General features: G+C 45.1%; 1 protein-coding gene across 1 annotated transcript in view; it reads left to right on the plus strand.

Annotated features, from left to right (window-relative positions):
- GPR50 (G protein-coupled receptor 50) overlaps positions 1–10,358 on the plus strand; it is a 28,505-nt gene extending 18,147 nt beyond the window's left edge. The window contains exon 2 of the mRNA XM_052673139.1: positions 5,904–10,358. Within this exon, the coding sequence (XP_052529099.1) occupies positions 5,904–6,769 (866 nt within the window). The 3' untranslated portion in view covers positions 6,770–10,358. The remainder of the gene's footprint in view (positions 1–5,903) is intronic.
- Positions 10,359–19,281: the final 8,923 nt, after the last annotated feature.

A 19,281-nucleotide genomic window follows, 5' to 3' on the forward strand; every position in this document is an offset into this window, starting at 1 on the left:
GCTGGACTTAGCCAAATGAAAGTTGTGAGTCTCTGGAGTGTAAACATTGCAAATGATTGCCCTTCACTGCGCTCAATTAGAGCAGCTGAAGGCATGGCTCAGATATGTTCCTGACAGCAATGCAGTTAAAGGTCATGACCTAAAAGCATCTAAAATCCAGTCCTCTACCTAGCAGTGTAAGCAGTTCTTTTCTCTAGCTGGCAGACAAAAAAAACATGGAGCAGAAAAAAATGAATGTGATGGAAGTGCGGGGGAACTGCTCCTTTTTACTTCTGTGGTTACAGTGGAGTTTCCCCATCCTCCAGAAACAAGGCTTCTAACCAAACCAGAGGGCAGGGAGCTTCCTGCAGCCATGGCAAGGTGGGCTCTGAGGCTTCCAGTCACGGTGCCGAAGGGATGCTGGGCTGCCATACCCTCGCTCCTTCACAGATGTGGTCCTGCTGCAAGACAGGGCAGCACTGAGCGCTCTCACCTTCACTTTTGGGAATGGTACAGGCAGAACAGGCGATGGTGCATGCAGAGCTCACTGCTGCTCTCTGAGGTCAAAGTAATGCGGAGAGAACTCAAAGAACTTTTGCCAGGAAAAAGTTAAATTATCCTGCAATCTTTTACTTTTGCCTAGGACCTTCACTGTGTCCTTACATAGGATATTTCCACATTCTCTAAGCTTACATCGCAAGCATGCTGCGCGCCCCTGGCTGTTCATTACCCTCAGTATCACTTTATGCAGCACAGTCAGAATTTGAGAGGCTGGCAGCCCCACTGCTTGTCTGCCCAGCTGCAGGACACTGTGCTTTGTGCCCTCTGCAACCCGGGGGAGCAGTGATGTGGGATAATCGATCAGATGCTTTTTTTCTTTCTCTTGTTTATTCCTGTCTTGGAACAGGCTTCTTAGATACCTGAATGAAATTCTCAATTAGAATGTATGGATTAATGAATTAAGCAGCAGTGTTTTTTCCTGTTGCCTGGACATTAGAGAGGGTTTCTCAGATTTTCGCTTGGGCTCTCCTGTCAAGCACTTTCCATGTCAAAATGTCAGTCCGGATTTTATTGTTGCCATGTGTGCGATGCTCTCAGGTCAAGCTCCCCCAGCAGCCCAGAGCTTGTGTGGAACAGCAGCACTGAGCACAAGCCCCACAGGAGGCTGAGCTGATGCTCTCTGAGCGGGCACTTACTTTGTGCCCTGCAGTCATCCCTCGCAGCTCCTGATGCTGCAGATGCTCGTCAGCGAGGGCGGCAGGTCCAGAAGCCACAAGCACCGCAGTATCACGATCAGTCCAAAATCCAAAACAGCTGCATGTGACAACATGACTGAGAACTCACTTCCATCTTCGTATTGTAAAAATAACAACGCTGTTCTGAAAGGGGTTTCTGTGAACTGCTGCTTTGTGCAGAACCCAGCGTGCACTCTGTCTGCAGAGTGGAGGTCGGTGTAGTACAAGCAAATGCACAGCAAGTGGCAGGTGAAAAAAAACACAGAAAGGAGGCTGTCACAGCTAATAGTCTTGTTGCGTGCTGAATAAAGCTTTTAAGACTTTATCTATCTTGCTTGAGGCGAATGGTGCATTTTGCATTTTGCATTGAGGGTAAGCTTTCAAAGGCTAAATAAACTACGTGGCCATCAGAGGTCTGCTTTACAGTTCTGGCCTGTTAAATTGTTTATCAAACCCTATTATATATATTTATATCCCTCTGAAGATGATGTGGGTCTCAGTTCCAGTTTATCTCCTTCTAGACATGAATCATAGGATCATTCACATTGGAAAAGACCATTAAGATCAGCCACTCCAACCCCAGCCCACCCCACCATGCTCCCTGCCCACATCCCTCAGTGCCACATCTCCATGGTTTGTGAACCCCTCTGGTGTCTGTGTCTCCCCCACCTCCCTGGGTAGCCTGCTTGTTATAAAGGCTGGAAAGAGAAGCATAAAGGTGAAGATGCTTCTTACTGCAAGCTGCAAATAGAGAAGTGTCACCACAAACACAAACACCAGCAAACTTCTAACACTTTGTGTACCTTAGCACATTTTCTCAAGGAAAAGAGCTGGAGAGCACCTGCTGCTCTCCAGCTGTCAGTCACTGCCTGCAGCTGGGCAGAAGTGCAGCACCTGCTCTGGCTGCTGGGGAGAGCCCCATGCACCTGCATCTGGCCCTCTGCTGGGTCCCCTCCTCCCTGCAGGGCTGTGACCCTTCTGTTTGCACAGCGATGCTCAGTTAATGTCTGTAGAAGAGTGATGTGTGTTTGTCTGGCAGTCGGGTGGTGATCGGGCAGCCTGCCATTGGAAGCCTTTCTTTGTGGTTGATTGGTTTGCAGAACTTGTTGCAGGGCTTCCACGTGTATGAAGGCTAGTGCCAGGCCCTGACAGTAAGTCCTCAGATAACCTGCGCGGTCAGATAATTCTGGGAAGCTGCTGGGTACAGGAGCAGCTGGAGTGAGCAGAAGCATGGCTGTAGGAGCATGGGAGTGAGGAGTGGAGCTCACAAAGTGGCGGGGCAGAAGGTGCTCTGGGCTTATCTCCTTCTGCATTACCTGCACGTGGTTACAACCTGCTCTGCTGCCGGGATCCAGGTTGTTCTGTGTTCCAGGTAACCTGTGGATTACACTGTGGGCTGTGTTTGTTGTACCTCTGCAGTCCGTAGCCTTGTGCTGGACCTATGGCATGTGGAAAACTTCCAAGGTTCTCTGGAAATGTGCTCAGCTCTGTGCTGCTGCTGTGTGCGGGGCAGGCTGCCATGCACACCGCTTGAGCTCCTTCTTGTGTGACTGTAGCAGGATGGAACGCAGTGACACACAAACCAATTCACACCACATAGAAGTTAACAACGTGATGGAGAGTGAAAGGCAATGAGGAATTACAGTTGCATGCTTACAAAGAGAAAAAGACACAGTAAGAATGAGTGTTACAGCAGCAGATAATTTTGAGGTAATGTCCTGCTGGTATTACTTGCTGGTGTTACTCCTTTGTTTTTTGTTAGAAAAATATAAAAAATTCAGTAGTGAAATGTACCAGGTGATTATTACCTGTTTACCTTCCACAGCAGCTGCATGGCTTTGCACTCAGTGCTGAAGCTCGCATTTTTTTAAATAATAAGCTAATTTTCACATGTTGAAAGGCCTGTTGTGCTTGGAGGCATGCAGCGTGCCCCCTCGTTGGAGTACTCAGTCATTAAAAATGTACTGATTGCCAGGATCGGCCGGCAAGGGGCTGCTGTATGGCTCTGACCTCCATGCTCACCTACCAGGAGAAAAATATGAAATTGACCATCTTGCCAAACAAAAGGGAAGATGAGTGTTTTTCTGCAAAACAGTGCCAAGTTAAGCTTTCTGACTTTATTTTCAGGTAGCTGACACCGTGCCAAGGCAATTGCCTTCCTGCTGGCAGGAGGGCCGGGAGTGCAGGGAGCACAGAGCAGAGGCTGGCAGGTTTGCTTTCCCATAAGAGGAGTTGGATACCCAGCCTTGTTCTGCATTGCCTGGTTCAGAGCCGGGTGTTGCACACGGCTGCCTTTCAGCTCCAGGAAATGCCAACGCTTGCAGTCCACAGTGTCCAGAAAAAACTTCTGAAAGGAGGTTCAGGTGCTGAGGACCCACTTTGCCTTTTGCTGAGGTGACGTGTTAGTGACTGCGGGAATGTAAGCTTTGCTGCAGAGTAGTGCTCCTTCTCTGGGCGCCTACACGAGCTCTGAGCCCAATTACAGGTGGTTCTGCACTTGTCTTGAGGCAGTAAGCAGAGCTAATTATGTGGGGACCAGGTTCAGTGATTGCATTTTAAAAAGCTCTAAGTGAGGTTATGAAATGAGCAAAAAGCAGACTGCTCAGGCAGGGCAGCCCCAGAAGTGGTGTGCGGTGTTAGGGCTGTGCGTGTGAAATCTCTCCTGCTGAGATTTCAGCCCTTTGCCTGACCTGTGCTAATATTTGCTTTAAGATGATGCTTCATGTCAGCTGTCTCAGCTCTGTGCTACTGTGGGCTGTTCTCAAGTCTGGACTGTTTTCCAGCCGGTGTGAAGTGTGCTCTGCTGCCTGATGGGAGCTGTTGACTGGCGCTGATGGTTTTTGTTGGGAACAAACATAGCAGTGAGCCAACTGCATTGACAACACAGCTGCGATTTCCAACAGCCCTTGGGTATGCTTTCCAAATACCAAAGCCAGTGACCCAGCTGAACTGAGCTCTCAGAGGGCCTCTTCACTTGTACTACAGGAAAAAAAAGCCCTCTTTGGCTTTTTTTTCAATCTTTTTTTTTTTTTTTTTGGTTGAGATAATCTGGTAGATAGAAAGCTATGGGGGTTTGAAGAGAGGGTGCTGGTGTGATTGGTGGGCTGGGGTGTTGCTAGCAACACATAGGTGCATGTGCTAGCACCTTATATGTGTTAAACATATCTTCCACCCATACTCTAGTAATGTTTTCCTTCCTGCTACTGCAGACATACCCTGCAGGTAGTGATGTTTGGAAAATGGCTTTCCCTGGTGTGCTGTCCTCTCAGCATTGTTGAGTTCCTCTGGAAATGGTGATTTGTCTAGTCATCAGAAAGCTGCATTTGGCAGATAATCCCTTCCAGCATTACGGCTACTCCTGTCATTCTGCCAGTTCTCTGAAGACCTCACACTTCCTTTCTTAATGTGCTCCTCTGGTCTGACTGGCAAAATAAACAGAAAAGCTTTTTCCCTACCTAAAAATACACCAGACTCAGAAAACGAGCAGTAGCCTCTGCAGCCATGGGGAGGAACAGCTCTTGGCCGCTTCTGCATCTCCTTGGCTTCTTTGTGCTGGCTGTGCTCAGCAGTGCCTGGGCTTGGCAAGCTGCAGGGCCCTGTTGCAGAGGTGACGGTGTGATTTGTGGTCTCTGCTCTTGTTTGCATCTGCTCAGCTTGGATTTTCAGAAGCCTTCTGGTCCCTTTGGAAAGATTATTTAATTTAGTTTTAGGAACAGTTTTCAAAACCAGAGGAGTTAATTCCAAACCTCTTGGGGGTGTGAAGGCGTCCCTTACTTATGCAGGCAGTGCTTGAAGCTTTGCAGCCTTTCCCAGCTTTTGGAAACCACTGTGGGAAGTCATGGATTGCACAGGCTGTTGGCTCTCCATGCAGTGCTGTTGGCAGATGTCTTCCTGTGCAGTGTGCCAGTTTCAGTCCAGCAAGGGTTAAATTATGTCACGTCTGCACAGATTCTCTACTCTCCTGGTTTTAAAGCGTAAGTGGGCAACCTGCAGCACATACACTGTAGAAGTGGCTGACAGAAGCTTATAAATCATATTCCCTGCATAGGCCCGGACTGTGCAGGAGTGATTGACCTTTCCTATTTCTCTGAACAACTTTAAATATTAAAGGAACAGGAAGAAGTACCAGATAAGATAAGCATATAGAGGCTGACTGCACTGTCTCCTGGAACACATGCTCCTCAGTAAGAACACTGCAAAGTTGTGGTGAAAACTTAGCTTTTCATTTGCAAATGACCAGAAACAACCTTTCCGTGCTGCTGCTGTCAGTATAATGAACAAACTGCTGAAAACTTAATCTGCATGCTCCAGTTCTTAGGCCCATAATGAGCTGAGCTTCATGTGGAGTTGGGGTTGGACCTGACGGTCTCTAGAGGTCCTTTCCAACCTAATTCATTCTGTGATTCTGTGAATGTCACTGTATGATAATATGTTCTACGTGGTGTTTAAAGTAATGACGCTCTCCACAGGACAGTGAGTGCTGTGTAGCTGTCCGGTGGCTGCTGCCGTGCTGGCCTATTAACGAGGAGAGCAAAGTCTTACGAAATTAGAGGAAATTTTGCCCGGTTTCAGACTCCAAATGTTAGGTGGAGTGAAGGCTGCGAGCAGTGAGGCTGAAGAGGAGCTCTGAGCTGAAAGCTGCCTGTCAGATCTGTGCTAACCTTCATGGTCTCTTGTCCTTTCTCGTAGGCAACATCTTTGTCGTCAGCTTGTCTGTCGCAGACTTGGTAGTGGCGGTGTATCCGTATCCTCTGATCTTGAGTGCCATTTTCCATAATGGATGGACTATGGGAAACGTTCACTGCCAGATCAGTGGGTTCCTGATGGGCTTGAGCGTCATCGGGTCGATTTTCAACATCACTGCAATTGCGATCAACCGCTACTGCTACATCTGCCACAGCCTTCGGTATGATAAGCTCTTCAACCTGAAGAACACCTGCTGCTATATCTGCCTGACCTGGACGCTCACGGTGGTGGCCATTGTGCCAAACTTCTTTGTTGGCTCCTTGCAGTACGACCCCCGGATTTACTCTTGCACCTTTGCCCAGACGGTGAGCACATCGTACACTATCACAGTGGTGGTCGTCCACTTCATCGTCCCGCTGTCCATCGTGACTTTTTGCTACCTTCGGATCTGGATTTTGGTGATTCAAGTCAAACACCGGGTGAGACAAGACTGTAAGCAGAAGCTCAGAGCTGCCGACATCCGGAATTTCTTGACTATGTTTGTGGTTTTTGTCCTTTTTGCTGTGTGCTGGGGACCATTAAACTTTATCGGCCTTGCTGTTTCAATTAATCCTTCCAAAGTGCAGCCACACATTCCAGAGTGGCTTTTTGTCCTAAGCTATTTTATGGCCTATTTTAACAGCTGCCTCAATGCTGTGATCTATGGGCTGCTTAACCAGAATTTCCGAAAGGAGTACAAAAGGATTCTGCTGATGCTTCGGACTCCCAGGCTGCTCTTCATCGATGTGTCCAAGGGTGGGACGGAAGGGCTGAAAAGCAAGCCATCCCCAGCCGTAACAAACAACAACCAAGCTGAAATACACTTGTGAGTCAGAACAGCACTATTTATTCTGGGTTACACATGTATATATAATATATAAGAGCCTTTCTGCCTGTGTATTTCACAGCTGATGTTGCTGGATCCCAAACAGCCACCCCTTCTCATGCAAGGAAGCAGCCTGCAACCTTTCGTGCCCAACCTATCACCGCGACAGCACGACTTTGAGTAAGGGTTTCCAGAAGAGAAACGACTGACCTTTACCTTTTATTTTCCTATACCATCTTTCACTGTGTGCCTAATCAATTGCCTTGGTTGCTTTTGCCACAAGCATGCCAATACCCTTGAAAAGGGAAGCACTCAGAGAGCATGGAAAAATGCACTTATATTTGAAATGCAACTTGCAAAATTGCCATATATTACAAACCAGCACTTCCTTCCTCCCTCTGAATTCTGTTCTGTAGCTTAACACAATCCAAACGACAGCAGTCAAACTGCATGACCTTCTCAGTTAGGTTAGTAACAATATTTGCCAGCCGGCAGACATATGAGCACGTTGGCTTCCACTGCGTGTGCTCGTTTTCCTTTTTCTTTTGTATTACAGTTTAGTAGCGAGGCTGGGCTAGATGTGAGGCAAGCAGAAGCCAGACCTGCTGAGTGTCAGATGTGCTCGTTTTAATTGAATCTCTACAGATATTAAGTACCCTTGCACTCTCCTTCCAGGCCATGAATAAGAGTACAGCACATGACATAATGTAATTGCAGGAAGATACTGGGAGCTTGCTTCTAATTTAGTCAGTATCCTGTCATGGCCAGCATTCATTCCAAGTATCTCTCAGAAGTCCCTTCTGCATTAACATCATACAAAAGATTAACGTAGCGGAGTCCTGTCCATTCAATGCATGTGCAGGCTTTTAATAAAAGAAGAAAACAAGGTTCCAGTAATATTTACACTTGCATATGAAAGCAAAAGGGTAAGAAAATGTTGGCTTCAAACATCTCTCCTTTTGCCCACTGTATGGCATAAATTTGATGGGCAAAAAAGTGGGGTATTTTCTTCCATTTTATTCATGCACAGAGTAGTGATTAATTCACAGAAGTTCAGAAGGGAAAACTTGTTAAGCATGTTCACGCGTCTGTTTTCAGTTAAAGCCTGAACTCTGTTGTCTTTGTTGCATTATCGAAGTTCTGAATGCTGAGGCCAGCATCACATTAGCAACAAGCACAGGGGCAGAGATAAGGCTGTTTCTTTAATGGAGTGTGTGTAGGGAGGCTGGTTGCTGTCTTTAAATGACTTTGCTGTTCCTTAGTGTCACTGCATATTTATCTCCCTGTGGTTTTAAATGAGTGAATCCTGCTTTGAGATGTTAAATCAATATAGAACTGCCCTGATGCAACTGTGTCCTCAGGCTAGCAGACCTGTCCTGGTGCTGGTGTACTGTACAGGAGCTGTGCAATGGGTAGGAGCAGGTCTGAGCCCCATGGGTGCAGCACAGAGAGGGAGAAGGCTTGCTCCTGGCCAGGGAGAGCCTTGTTAAGGCACTGACCGTAGATCAAAGCAGGACGGGTTCCCAGGGTTGAGCCTTGAAACACTGAGAGCCAGACTTTGTAGCAGCAGGCAGGTGCCTAGAGATGGAGGTAGGTAGGATTTACAGAAGACCCTGGGCAAACCAAGTGCCTAATCTTTAGCAAACTTAAGCCATTTGTGCACCACTTGCTGAAAGCATCTCGTTGCTGAACATCCCTCCCGATGAATTCTTTGAGGGAAGAGGAGTTTAAAGAAACAAAGCCTCTTTGTAGATCAGGCCAAGAAACACTGCAGAGTGCATTGCTTCAGTGAGGTCTGCTGCAGTGTGAGTGAGTGTCCATGTTTGCAGGGTGCCCTGGCACTTTGTAACATTTTCAGACTCGAACATCTTCACAGCTTCAGATAATTATTGTTTTAAAATGCACTGCAGCCAGCATCCCATAATAGGAATCAAGCTGAGTTCTGTTTTGGCCTCTTAATCTGCCTGTGCATGGCCAAATAAAGGTATACTGACCCTCAGAAATAATGCAGTCTGATTGCTTTACAGCAAAGCCAGTCTGGATGAATTCACGCCATTCTGTGCAAACAAAGTCATTTCAAGTCAAACTTGGATAGGAAAAGCACCGAGGCACCCGGAGCTGCAGGGAGTTTCTCCTGGCGCCCAGGGAAACGTTTGTGTGCCGTGACCAGTCCTCAGCCCAGCGTGCAGTTGGCCAGCAGCGTTAGACAGAATCACGTCAGCAAATGATCCGACTGCTCAGTACTGACCCAAGGCACTCCTCTGAGGCAGTCATTTCACTTTTACTTTACAGGTTTGCCAAGCGTCTCATAATCTCCCACAACTGGGGCTTCATTCTGTGATTCGTGGTCTTTGTAGCTGAATGTTCAATGCAGGCCACGTGGTGTTTTTTTCTTTAAGCTTGGATTTGCACTATTTCTTATTCAGGCTCCGAGGTAACAGCCAGCAAGCACTGAACCAAACCGAGTAAGCCAAAGAGCTGCCGGCAGGCAGGTGACGGATCCTCTGCTGGCGCCTCGTAGGACGAGCAGCAGGAGGAGCACCACGGGCCTCTCCTGGAGACTCACAGGGTTACTGCTGAAGTGAACTATGCAAAGCGATGGGGCTTCTGCTTCCCTCCTGCGTAGTTCTGAGCGCAGATGCTGCGCAGGGCTTGCAGGGACAGGCTGGGCGAGGTGGGTCCCTGTGCCCCCAGCACGGGGACGGGCGCTGCGATGGGCTGCAGCGCCTTGGCGGCACCAGGAGCTCACCCTGGCACAACCCAGTCAGGGCAGCACGCCGTCCCAGCAGGAGGGTTCTGCCACCACGGATGGTTCCTGAGTGAAGCCCTGCCGGGGGTGGGGGTCCTCAGTGCCCAGCAGACAAAGCAGGGAACGTGGCTTCAAACAGAAAACACTGTGCCATTTGCTAGCACTTTGATATAGAGATAGTACTTAGGATGGGATAGATTTTTATACTGAGTTATTTTAAGACTGCCCAAGCAGCTCCTTATTTTTATGTTAAAAAATGGTTAACAGGGTACAGAGAGTTTATTTTGTTAACATTTGTTTACAGAAGAATGGAAGTGTTTCTTATACTGGGAATCCTAAGCAGAGTCCGCTTCCCTGTGAGAATCTAGCTTTAATCAGATTTGAGCTTTCAAGGAGATCCAACAGCTTAACATGTGCTCTGCTGGTTCCACCTGTTGTATAGCTGACCTTGTGCTTCAGAAATAGGGCTGACCTCTCCTAGGAACAGGGTTGACATCACTTGCTCTGGATTTGGCGTGGTGGCGTTGAATAGAGCCTGGCCCCAGGTCCTGAAATAGTCATGAACTCCTAGAGAGACAGTATGGTCATGAAGGAAGGTGAATCTCCTGCCACAAAGAAATACTTTGGCATGTTGGTAACGAATGTTGTTTAATCCATGTAAGAGGAATGTAACTGGTATATTTATATATGAATATATATTGCATAATACTGTTTCCACTTTATCAGTTGATTAAGAAATTTTCAATATACTTCCTACTGCAATTGTTCATAAAGTAGATTTGTTCCCTTTACCTGTTAAAGCTGTAATGAATTCCCCTTTGGACTGTTTATTGATTTTTTTTTCCCCCTTTGCAGTTATTTTTTAATAAATATTTGAAACAACACCTTGGGCTTTGTTGACTACCAGAAAGCAGATTGAGTTGACAGATATCATTGGTTCAAGTAGAGACTGAGTTCAGCTGTACATCATATCCAAGGGTTTTTCTTCCACCCACTTCGGGCAGGCAACTCGATGCACTGTGGTCGTCCTCATAGGGACGAGACTCCCCCCCTGCCATTGGTCTCATTGCTGTGCGTCCCCCCAAGGCTCTCTGCCTTTCTTAAGCCTATCTTCTGTAGCTACCAGGTTCTGGGTTGCAGCCTGTAACCTCTTTTTGTAGTTTCACTTCTTGCCCACTCTCAGGAAACACCCTGCAAAAATACTGCTTTGACTCCTTTTTTTCTTTTAAGTATTGGACCGCAACAAATGGGCTTCTTTTGGTTGCTGTGTCAAGTTTGGGCTTGTGACCACTTTGTATTGTGCTATAAAAAAGAGTATTAGATATACTTCTGAAAGGGCAATTAGCCTAGAGCTACTGAATAATCAGTAAGGTCTTGTGAGAGAAATGGCCTTAAATAAGCAGAGCGTATCTGAAATTAGTAAATTATTGATCGAGGGAACCAGATCCCTGTTCCTGAAAGAACACTGGCATCTAGCAATTAACATCTACTGAGCTGCCTACAGAGAAATGCAGACTTTCATTTCATGGCATTTTCTTCTGTATTTTAGGCATTCTCCATTCTCCTGGCACTGAGGCAGCCCTGTGTAGAGGCTACCAGGCTCTCCATGGCAGTCTCAAACCCTAGAGATGAGGTTACATTGCTTGGAAGTGCTGGAATTAAATAAATGTAAAGCCAGCTGTGTCTTCACTGGAGGTGAAGGAAAAGCAGTGTTTCATTGTTTTAAAGGGACAAACACATGAGAACTACCCCATGAAAAGCAAGGATTGCCTCTTTCTCATTGGTAAGAGGTTACCTTGCTCTAGCAGATGCAGGATACACTGTCTTCTTCATTGCATTTCCTCAAGCTCACCGTGATGAAAAATGGGCTTAAAAATTAAAAAACAAAACAAAACAAAAAAAAACCCTTGAAAATAAACCTAAAAACGTGACTGAAACACGCAAAGCTCCTCTTTGAATTTGTCCTTTAAGGCAAGGACTGGATTAGACTTGCTGAAAAGGCATACAGGTAAGTTACTGGTGGGAGGAAGCAGGTTTTGGTCGTGGGTTTTGCTGTACTCACACAGTTCTCCAGCTGCTACATCCCATCCACAGGTTGCAGCAGTGATATTTCCATTCTGGATTGGACAGAGGTGTTTTGTCAGAGGTCTCAGTGTCTCTGCCAAAGCAAAAGCGGTGATGGGAATACAGAAGGGATCCAGTCACAGCTGCAGTTAGAGATCTCTGTTTGATTTATTACAGACGGCGCCTTGCTCCTGTTCCCTAACCAAACACTGTGTGTAATCACCCAGTGGATACTTTTGGGCAGTATTTACTTTGCTCCAAATGTCAGTGTGACCTCATGGGTATCAGTTACCACTGTTCAAATACATACATAGGTGTATTTTTTACTGAATCTCCATGTTTACTTATTCAACGTGACTGCGAGTGTATTCCAAAGCAGGCCAAACTTCTGATGAAAACAGGTTAGACAGTTTAAGCTCTGCTAACCCATATACTTGTACAGCTCCACCGAGAAGCAAATTTCTTCATGAAATGAGTCCACTGAGCTCCATAGAATGGCAGTAAGGCTCTTCTCTAAAGTAAAACCGTCTGCAGTTACACAGAGACCAGAGCTGTGGCTGCGATTTGTGGGCAATCGCCTGAACAGTGAAACCTCATCAGGTGCAGCTGCAGGGTAGGAAAGGCGGAGATTTTCCATTAAAGCAAAAATTGCTGAGCAGCCATGGAAGAGAATTGTTAAAAGTATGAGAAGTGCTGCTTGTTCCATGACATCCCAGGGCAGTACTGCTGCTGCTTTTGCTTATCTTTTCCAAAAGGCATGGCAATTCATCTGCTGCTTCCCCAGTAAAGCTTGCAACTCTCAGTGCAACACGCTGAAAGCATTGTATGATAACTGCAGATCCCAAAATGTTTGTCCATGTAGTTATCCTAGAGCATCCTTGTACTGACTGCTGTACTTGCTGTTTCTGCCACGAATGAATTAAACTGTCAGAAGTGAGGTGGTGTCATTCATTTCTGTACTTGCCACAAAGTATTAGTAGCTAGGAGATAAGATAGAGCTATAAAAGGCAAGAGGCGCCATAACTCAACACCAGGATAAGATCTCATTCATGGTGACTGCTTAGAAATCAATATTTGTCCTCATATATTTACTCCCAAGCTCATAATTTATAACATGACGCCAGTCAATAAAGAGCTGCTGCATATGTATTTAGCCTTTTATCAGCAAAATGTAAATTACTGGGCCTAATGCAATATTTCCTACCATAAAAGCCCTGAGATAAGAAAAGCAAAACGGGTTCTTGTAAGAACTCTGTGATGAGGTATGCAAATATTTTCCTTGGTGGTAAGAGCAATAAAATGTGTTTCACTCAAGAACTGCATTTTGTGAATGGAATCTCCACAATATTGTTAATGGAATTTTCATTTTGTGGTGCTTGTTTATGGTATCCATTATTCATATGCTGTAAGTAATGCAGTGCGCAGCAGAGAGAGAATTTACAGTATGAGGTCAGGTTCCAAAGCAAAAAGGGTTGGTTTGGATCATTAATTGAAGTATGTTTCTATGTGATCTCCCAAGCACAGTCTCCAGATAAGGTTTGTAACTCAAATAATTACTTCTAGGAAGCCAGGGAAATCTTAATGTCTTTGAAATTATAGGCAATGGATGTGCAGTCACTGCTTTCTTAGATTGCCTCTTAAATAGACTGAGCCACCAAACTGTATTATAAATCTTTCCAGTTGAAACATAATTCATTCTGTATTGGGAATATTTTATAGGTAACACGTTTAATAAACTGTGGTTTATTGCAATTGTAAATTTATTTATGACTTGTAACCGTATGATGTGTTGTAATTGTAAATATTGTCTGCATTGTACTCTTCTGCTGTGAACAAACCTACAACATCTCTCTAGAAGTGGGCTGCAAAATTTATCATTTCCTCAACTGTAAGCAGATTCCTTTGCCTTAAGGTAGGGTTTCCACTTTTTTTGGCAAGTGTGTAGAACAGAGGTATTAATCCAGCATCAAAATACGGCCACCTCTCGAGTGAAAAGTGGCAGCTGTTTTCCTATTAATTAAAAAAAGCAAAGAAAAAAAAAGCAGTTTGCAGGAAAGAAATTGAAAGTGGCGCCTGTGGTTGGAATGAGAGAGAAATCTGTGTGTGGAAGGATGATGCTTGCTCAGCCTGGGGCCTGGCCAAGGTGGGGAACCTAATGAGGATGTCAGAACAAGAGATGACCCTGGGATTTCCAGGGCATGGGGGCATGTGTCTGTCCTGGAGCCCACCTGGAGCCCACCTGGCACATAGCTGGCAGCAGCCCCACTGCTCAGCAGGGCTCTGAGCCATGGATGGTTCACCAAGGAGGCCTTGCCCAGGCTCCTCTGTGAGGATGACTGTAGCAGAAGTAGGGAAAGGCTGTGGCTGGCATTCTGCTGCTACTTCTCCATCTTCCAAGCAATGGCAGGGGCTCATCTGCAGGAGCCCTTGGTGGGACCCTACCAGCAAGCTGGTCCTCAAGCCCTTGGCATCCAGAAGAGGATCTACTTCTCCTCATTGCATAGAAACATATATAGCGATACACACGCCCCAGGTTTTCCAAAAGGAATCGATACTAATCATAAGTTAGAAAGCATCGATTCTGATTTTTCTTCAGAGCAAATGGAAAATGCAAGAGAGGCTGGCAATGCTTTTCTGCCTTTGGGGAAACACATCACAGTCACCTGTGTATCTTGTTTACTTTTTCTACTGCTTTAAAATGCTCTGTGACATAAAAGCACATGCAGGTGGTTAGAGGTGAGGTCTTGCAGATTCCCTCTTACCTAAACAACAGAAAAATCAATGAACTGTAAGTTACAAAAAAGTTCTTTTTGTGCATGGGGAGGAGAGTTGGCATTTTTATTTTTACTGACAAAACATTAGGTGGTGGCACTAGGGAAAGCAAAGATTTGCACTTTGTGTATTGGTGATGGGTACATAAAATGAGCTTTCCTTAGCTGCAACGTGGTTGGTTTGCCTTTGCTTATTTTGTCATAGAAGCATGGAGGACTGAAAAGATGTATAACATCATCTAGTCCAACCACCCAACCCCCACCTCCCCTGGCCATGCCCCCATCCATGTTCCTCCCTCAGTGCCACATCTCCGTGTTTCTGGAACGCCTCCCGGTGACTCCATCAGCGCCCTGGCAGCCTGTGCCAGTGTCTGACTGCTCTTCCCGAGAAGAAATTTTTCCTGATATCCAACCAGTCCTATGTATTCTAATATCAGTAGGGAATGGAAACTTTCATTTTTATGGTCTGTTCCACAGAACTCCACAAACAAAGAATTTGGGAGTTGCTAACACAGAAACTGACGCCATTGTAGTCTCAGTGTGCTTCAAGACTGATGTTTGTACAAGAAGAAGAGCAAGGGATAGACACTGCACAGTGCCCTCCTGCACTTGGCGTGGTAGGAGCTCAAAAATGGAGGTGCTTTTCTCCTGCTGATTCTGCTCTGTAGACTGGAGGGGTTTGGTAAGCTTCACTTCAAGAAGGAAATAAGTCACTTGCAACTATGGGTCCTCAGACTAACATCCAGTGCCTTTCCAGATGCCAAACCTTTCCCCTGCTCTGTTCTCTGATGCTAGAAAAATCTTTGCTTTTTGAAAAGCAAAGATTAGGTTTTAAGATGCTCTATGAGGCAGCATCTTGCAAGTGTTTGTAACTGGTTGCTTGCCTTGGAGCACGTCAGTAGTTATTGTTTGAAGAATTAGTTATGTGCTGGTGACCTCTTCAAAGAGGCACTGAGCTGGGCTGGAATGACACAGCCAGTGATAACAAGTGGGATGGTAACTGCACGATCTCTTGATCAACACATTATCATAGGGTATGAGGATAGGCCTTGGGTAACGAATGGATCCTACCTCTCTGAAACCGTGCTATAATCTGGGTCAGTAGCATTTGCAGTGCTGCAGCAGAAATACTAAGTCACAGCTTAAACCAGTGATTGAGCACCTGGTGGGAAGGCAGGGCCAACCCAGGGGAGCTCAGGTGCATGCAATGAAGCTGAGTGATGGGAAGGTGTGGAGCCAGGATCCACCCCTTCCCAGGTCTCACCTAGGGATTTGCAGTAGAGGTGAGGATATCTTGCTGGGGATCTCTGCATAGTTGAGGCCTTGTGAAAGTAAGCAGCTTATTTCCTTTGTTTCTGTGCCCACAGCTCTTGTGTTTCAGTAAACCCCCTCTTCCTGTAGTCTAGGATCTTGCTGCTCTGCTGTTGTTGCTGTGCTTTTTATTGCATTACTTTAGAAATGTAGGCTGGCATAGGCACGACGTGATCACCTTGTAACAATTTCTGTAGCTCTCTCCAGCCTGAATTTGGTCATGCCTCAGTTTCCTTATTACATAGCTGTATTTGAAATGCAGCTTGGTTTCAATTCAATTCTTTCAATTGAAATGAATACCAAACACGGAATCCTGAGTTCAGAGCTTTAAGCTGCGACAGATTTAGTTCAGTGTTAAACAGAAATTAATATTAGCCATTAAACATTTCGACTGCTAATTAAATAAGCTATTTGTTATACATAAATTATTCATATTTTCACTTTGTGATCAGATGAAATTTCATTAGGATACTTAAGTTACAGCCAAGGGATAGCAGCAGCTAGCATTTTAGGGTATTTAGGATTTAGTGTATTGTTATATTGTGTTACTGTCTTGTTCTGATTGCTAAATAGTTTTATGATGTGTCTGGTAGAATTTACTTCTGTTTTGGCAGGGACATAAGGATGATAAATAGCCCAGCAAAGAAAAGTAAATTACAGCTGAGCTCAGAGATGGGATTTGGATATTTAAGTCCATAGCTGCTGCAGTCATTACAGGGATATGTAAAAGGAAGTAGATAACTTTATACACAAGTCTATTTGTCAAACTTATTACACGCCAAGCACACAGATATGAGCTGCAGTTCATCTATACGATCAATGCTGCAAAGCTCCCTTCTCCCAGCCTTTTCTCTTTTTGCTTTTTACTTGGAAGCTGACCACGTTTTGTGGATTTCTGTTGTTTGCTGGTTTTCTGTGTTTTGTGTGAACTTCAAGAGTGGGTGCTGCCTCGTAGTTGAGGCAGAGGTGACATTTTGCCTTTTTCACAACTGCTTTGTGACCTTGAAGTGTGCAGTTTTTTCCCCTTTGGTGCAGAGGTACAATTAATTACACTGCAAAGCATTGAGGATGGGACAATTAACGTTTATCTGAGGGAATTGCACGATGATTAAGCCTTCATTTGCTATATGATTTCTTTCTTTCTCATTAACCCTGCTGAAGCAGGAACTTTGAAATGAAAATCAAATGTGAACATCTTTCCTGGAAATGCAGAGGGCTGAATAAATCAGTTGAGACAAGGCTGTGCAGACACTGTCTATTAGTAGCATTGCCCAAGCCACAGGAGTAGACATGCAGCTTGCTGCACTGCTTGCTCCCCTGGTTTTTCTGCTGATGCGCTCTGGGAAGCAGAGGTGCAGTGAAATAATGGGTTCAGAAAAGAAAACCTCATACAGACAAAAAAAAAAAAAAAAAAAAAAAAAAAGAAAAAGGAATAAATCCTAAAAGCCATGCAGCAGAAAATACTGACATAAAATAAACAGAGCCTGATAGGTTTTGAGATCTAATCTTTCGGCTCATGATTTTCCTCTGAACCTGGTATATGGGAAGTAGAGGTATGTGTGCTTGGCTATTCTGTGCTACTGATGTTCTGTGTTTAGCTTGGATGTGGGTTTGATGGAGAGGATAGCTTGTCGACAGCAGCTGTGATGATGGGGAAGTTATCCTAGCAGGACACTTGGCTGGGGGACAGCAGCCAGAAACATCCGCAAGTACCCAGATGATGTCTGTGATCTGCTTGGCCTTGAGAAGAGCAGGATCTTTCTGTCTGTGATGCTGCAAGGGCTGAGATCAGCTGAAAGTGTGGGAAACACAGGCCAGTCTGCATACCATGCTTAATTTGATTAAATGTGTAATTGTCAGTAACGCGTTAGAGTTCAGCCAAGCCAATTTATAACTTTCCTTATGGTTTGTTAAGTTATCTTAATGCAGTCAGGACTGGACTTTATTCTGTTTAAGTTGTGTTTATACTAATATGTGCTGTTTACTTCAGGAAATGAGAAATGATTTAGTGATGCCAGTAAAACTAGTTTAAAACAACTAATCTGAGAGTTCTGTAGAACTTGATTTGCAGATAATATGAATAATAGTTATAATGCTTTTGGGGGGAGGGGGGAAGTGAGTTCAGATGTTGTGGAGCTGGCGTAGAGGAGCAGCAGCCCTTTTAAGAAACAACACCAAGATGCAGCCTTGACTCTGGAGGTCAGTCTGACAGTGCCACTTCATTCTGGTGTTAAACACTCGTTTCTGTACTGTATGACACTACATCGTGTTTGAATTGGGTAACCTGAAATCTAATAGATGATGCATTGTGCCTGATATTTGTTAGCAAGCAGCTTGTGCTGCAGCTTCCCTTGCTCTTTGCTGTGTGTCTGTTGCTCTCCATTACCCTGTCACTGGGACACAGATTTGTGCTCAAAATACTGAGAAGTCTGATGATGCTGAGAAGTGTGAGCCTGAGCTGGGAGTTGTCCCATCTCAGCACTGTGCTGGGCTGGTTATGGGAATCTTTGTTAGTGCTGACCTGGCCCACACTGGGCTACCTTTGACTCTAGTTATTGCTGTGCTGGCCAAGAATAATATGCAAATACTTATTTCTTTTAATGGGAAGTGTAATAATTTCTTTGTGTGACTTATTTCTAATAATCAGCTGATCAATCCAGCTATTAAGTCAGGGGAAATAAAAGCAATCTGTTTTACGCTCTCTGTTCTGTTAACAACGGAGGATATAAATGAAAAGGGAAAAGTTGCACCAACAAGCCTGCAAAGCTGCAGGTGAGCAGTGAGGTGTCTCTGAGTCATGGGATCCCTGTGCTTGGTCAGCCCACAGCACTGCTGTGTTGCCTTGGAACTGATGGTCTGGCCTGTGGGCTGCACTTCGCCACAAAGCCCCGTGCAGTATCCACAGTGTTGTTTGGGAAAGTCTGCAGAAGATGCTGGTAGCCAGCCAAACCCAGGGCAGTGATCATCTGATGTTTGTTTTTAGGTGCAAAATATGCTTGAGAGCCTAGTGATAGGAAACTGGGACTGAGTCGTCTGAAGGAAGGAAAGAAATGTGCTGGGATTCCTGTCCCCATCTTGTCTTGTCTCCCCTTTTGCCCTGTTGACTGTATCTGGCCAGTTCTGGATTGAGAGGGTGTCTGGAGCACCAGTGACTCAGTAGATCACTATTGTGGGAGTAGTGCTAAACAACAAGTTCAATTTCCAGATTAAGATTTATTCACCCTAAAATGTAAAGGAGGGCCAAAAAACCTTTTTTTTTTTTTTTTTTTTTTTTTTAATTACATCAGTAAGACTTAGCATGGGCAAACTGCCATAACAGCAATTACTGTACTTCAGTGTCCTTAAGGCTCTCTATTAGACAGAACGAAGGGGTGAAACCTTTTGTTATTTCCTCTACCATCCAAATAATATTGAATGTTACAGGACTTATAAGTCTAGATTCTTCAAAGAGATCAGAAAATCTCAATTACTCACACTGTATGTTAACATCAGTATTACACGGTGAAGAAGCTTTTGTGAGCCTGAGATTTTTTTTCTTAAGCCCCCTTTATTTTGTCTCAACATAAGGAGAGAATTTAACTCTGGAAGCAGGTTTCTAGACTGATAGAGAGGGCTTGATTT

This window comes from Tympanuchus pallidicinctus, unplaced genomic scaffold (assembly GCF_026119805.1).
Source record: "Tympanuchus pallidicinctus isolate F22 unplaced genomic scaffold, pur_lepc_1.0 scaffold13, whole genome shotgun sequence".
NCBI classification, from domain to species: Eukaryota; Metazoa; Chordata; class Aves; order Galliformes; family Phasianidae; genus Tympanuchus; species Tympanuchus pallidicinctus.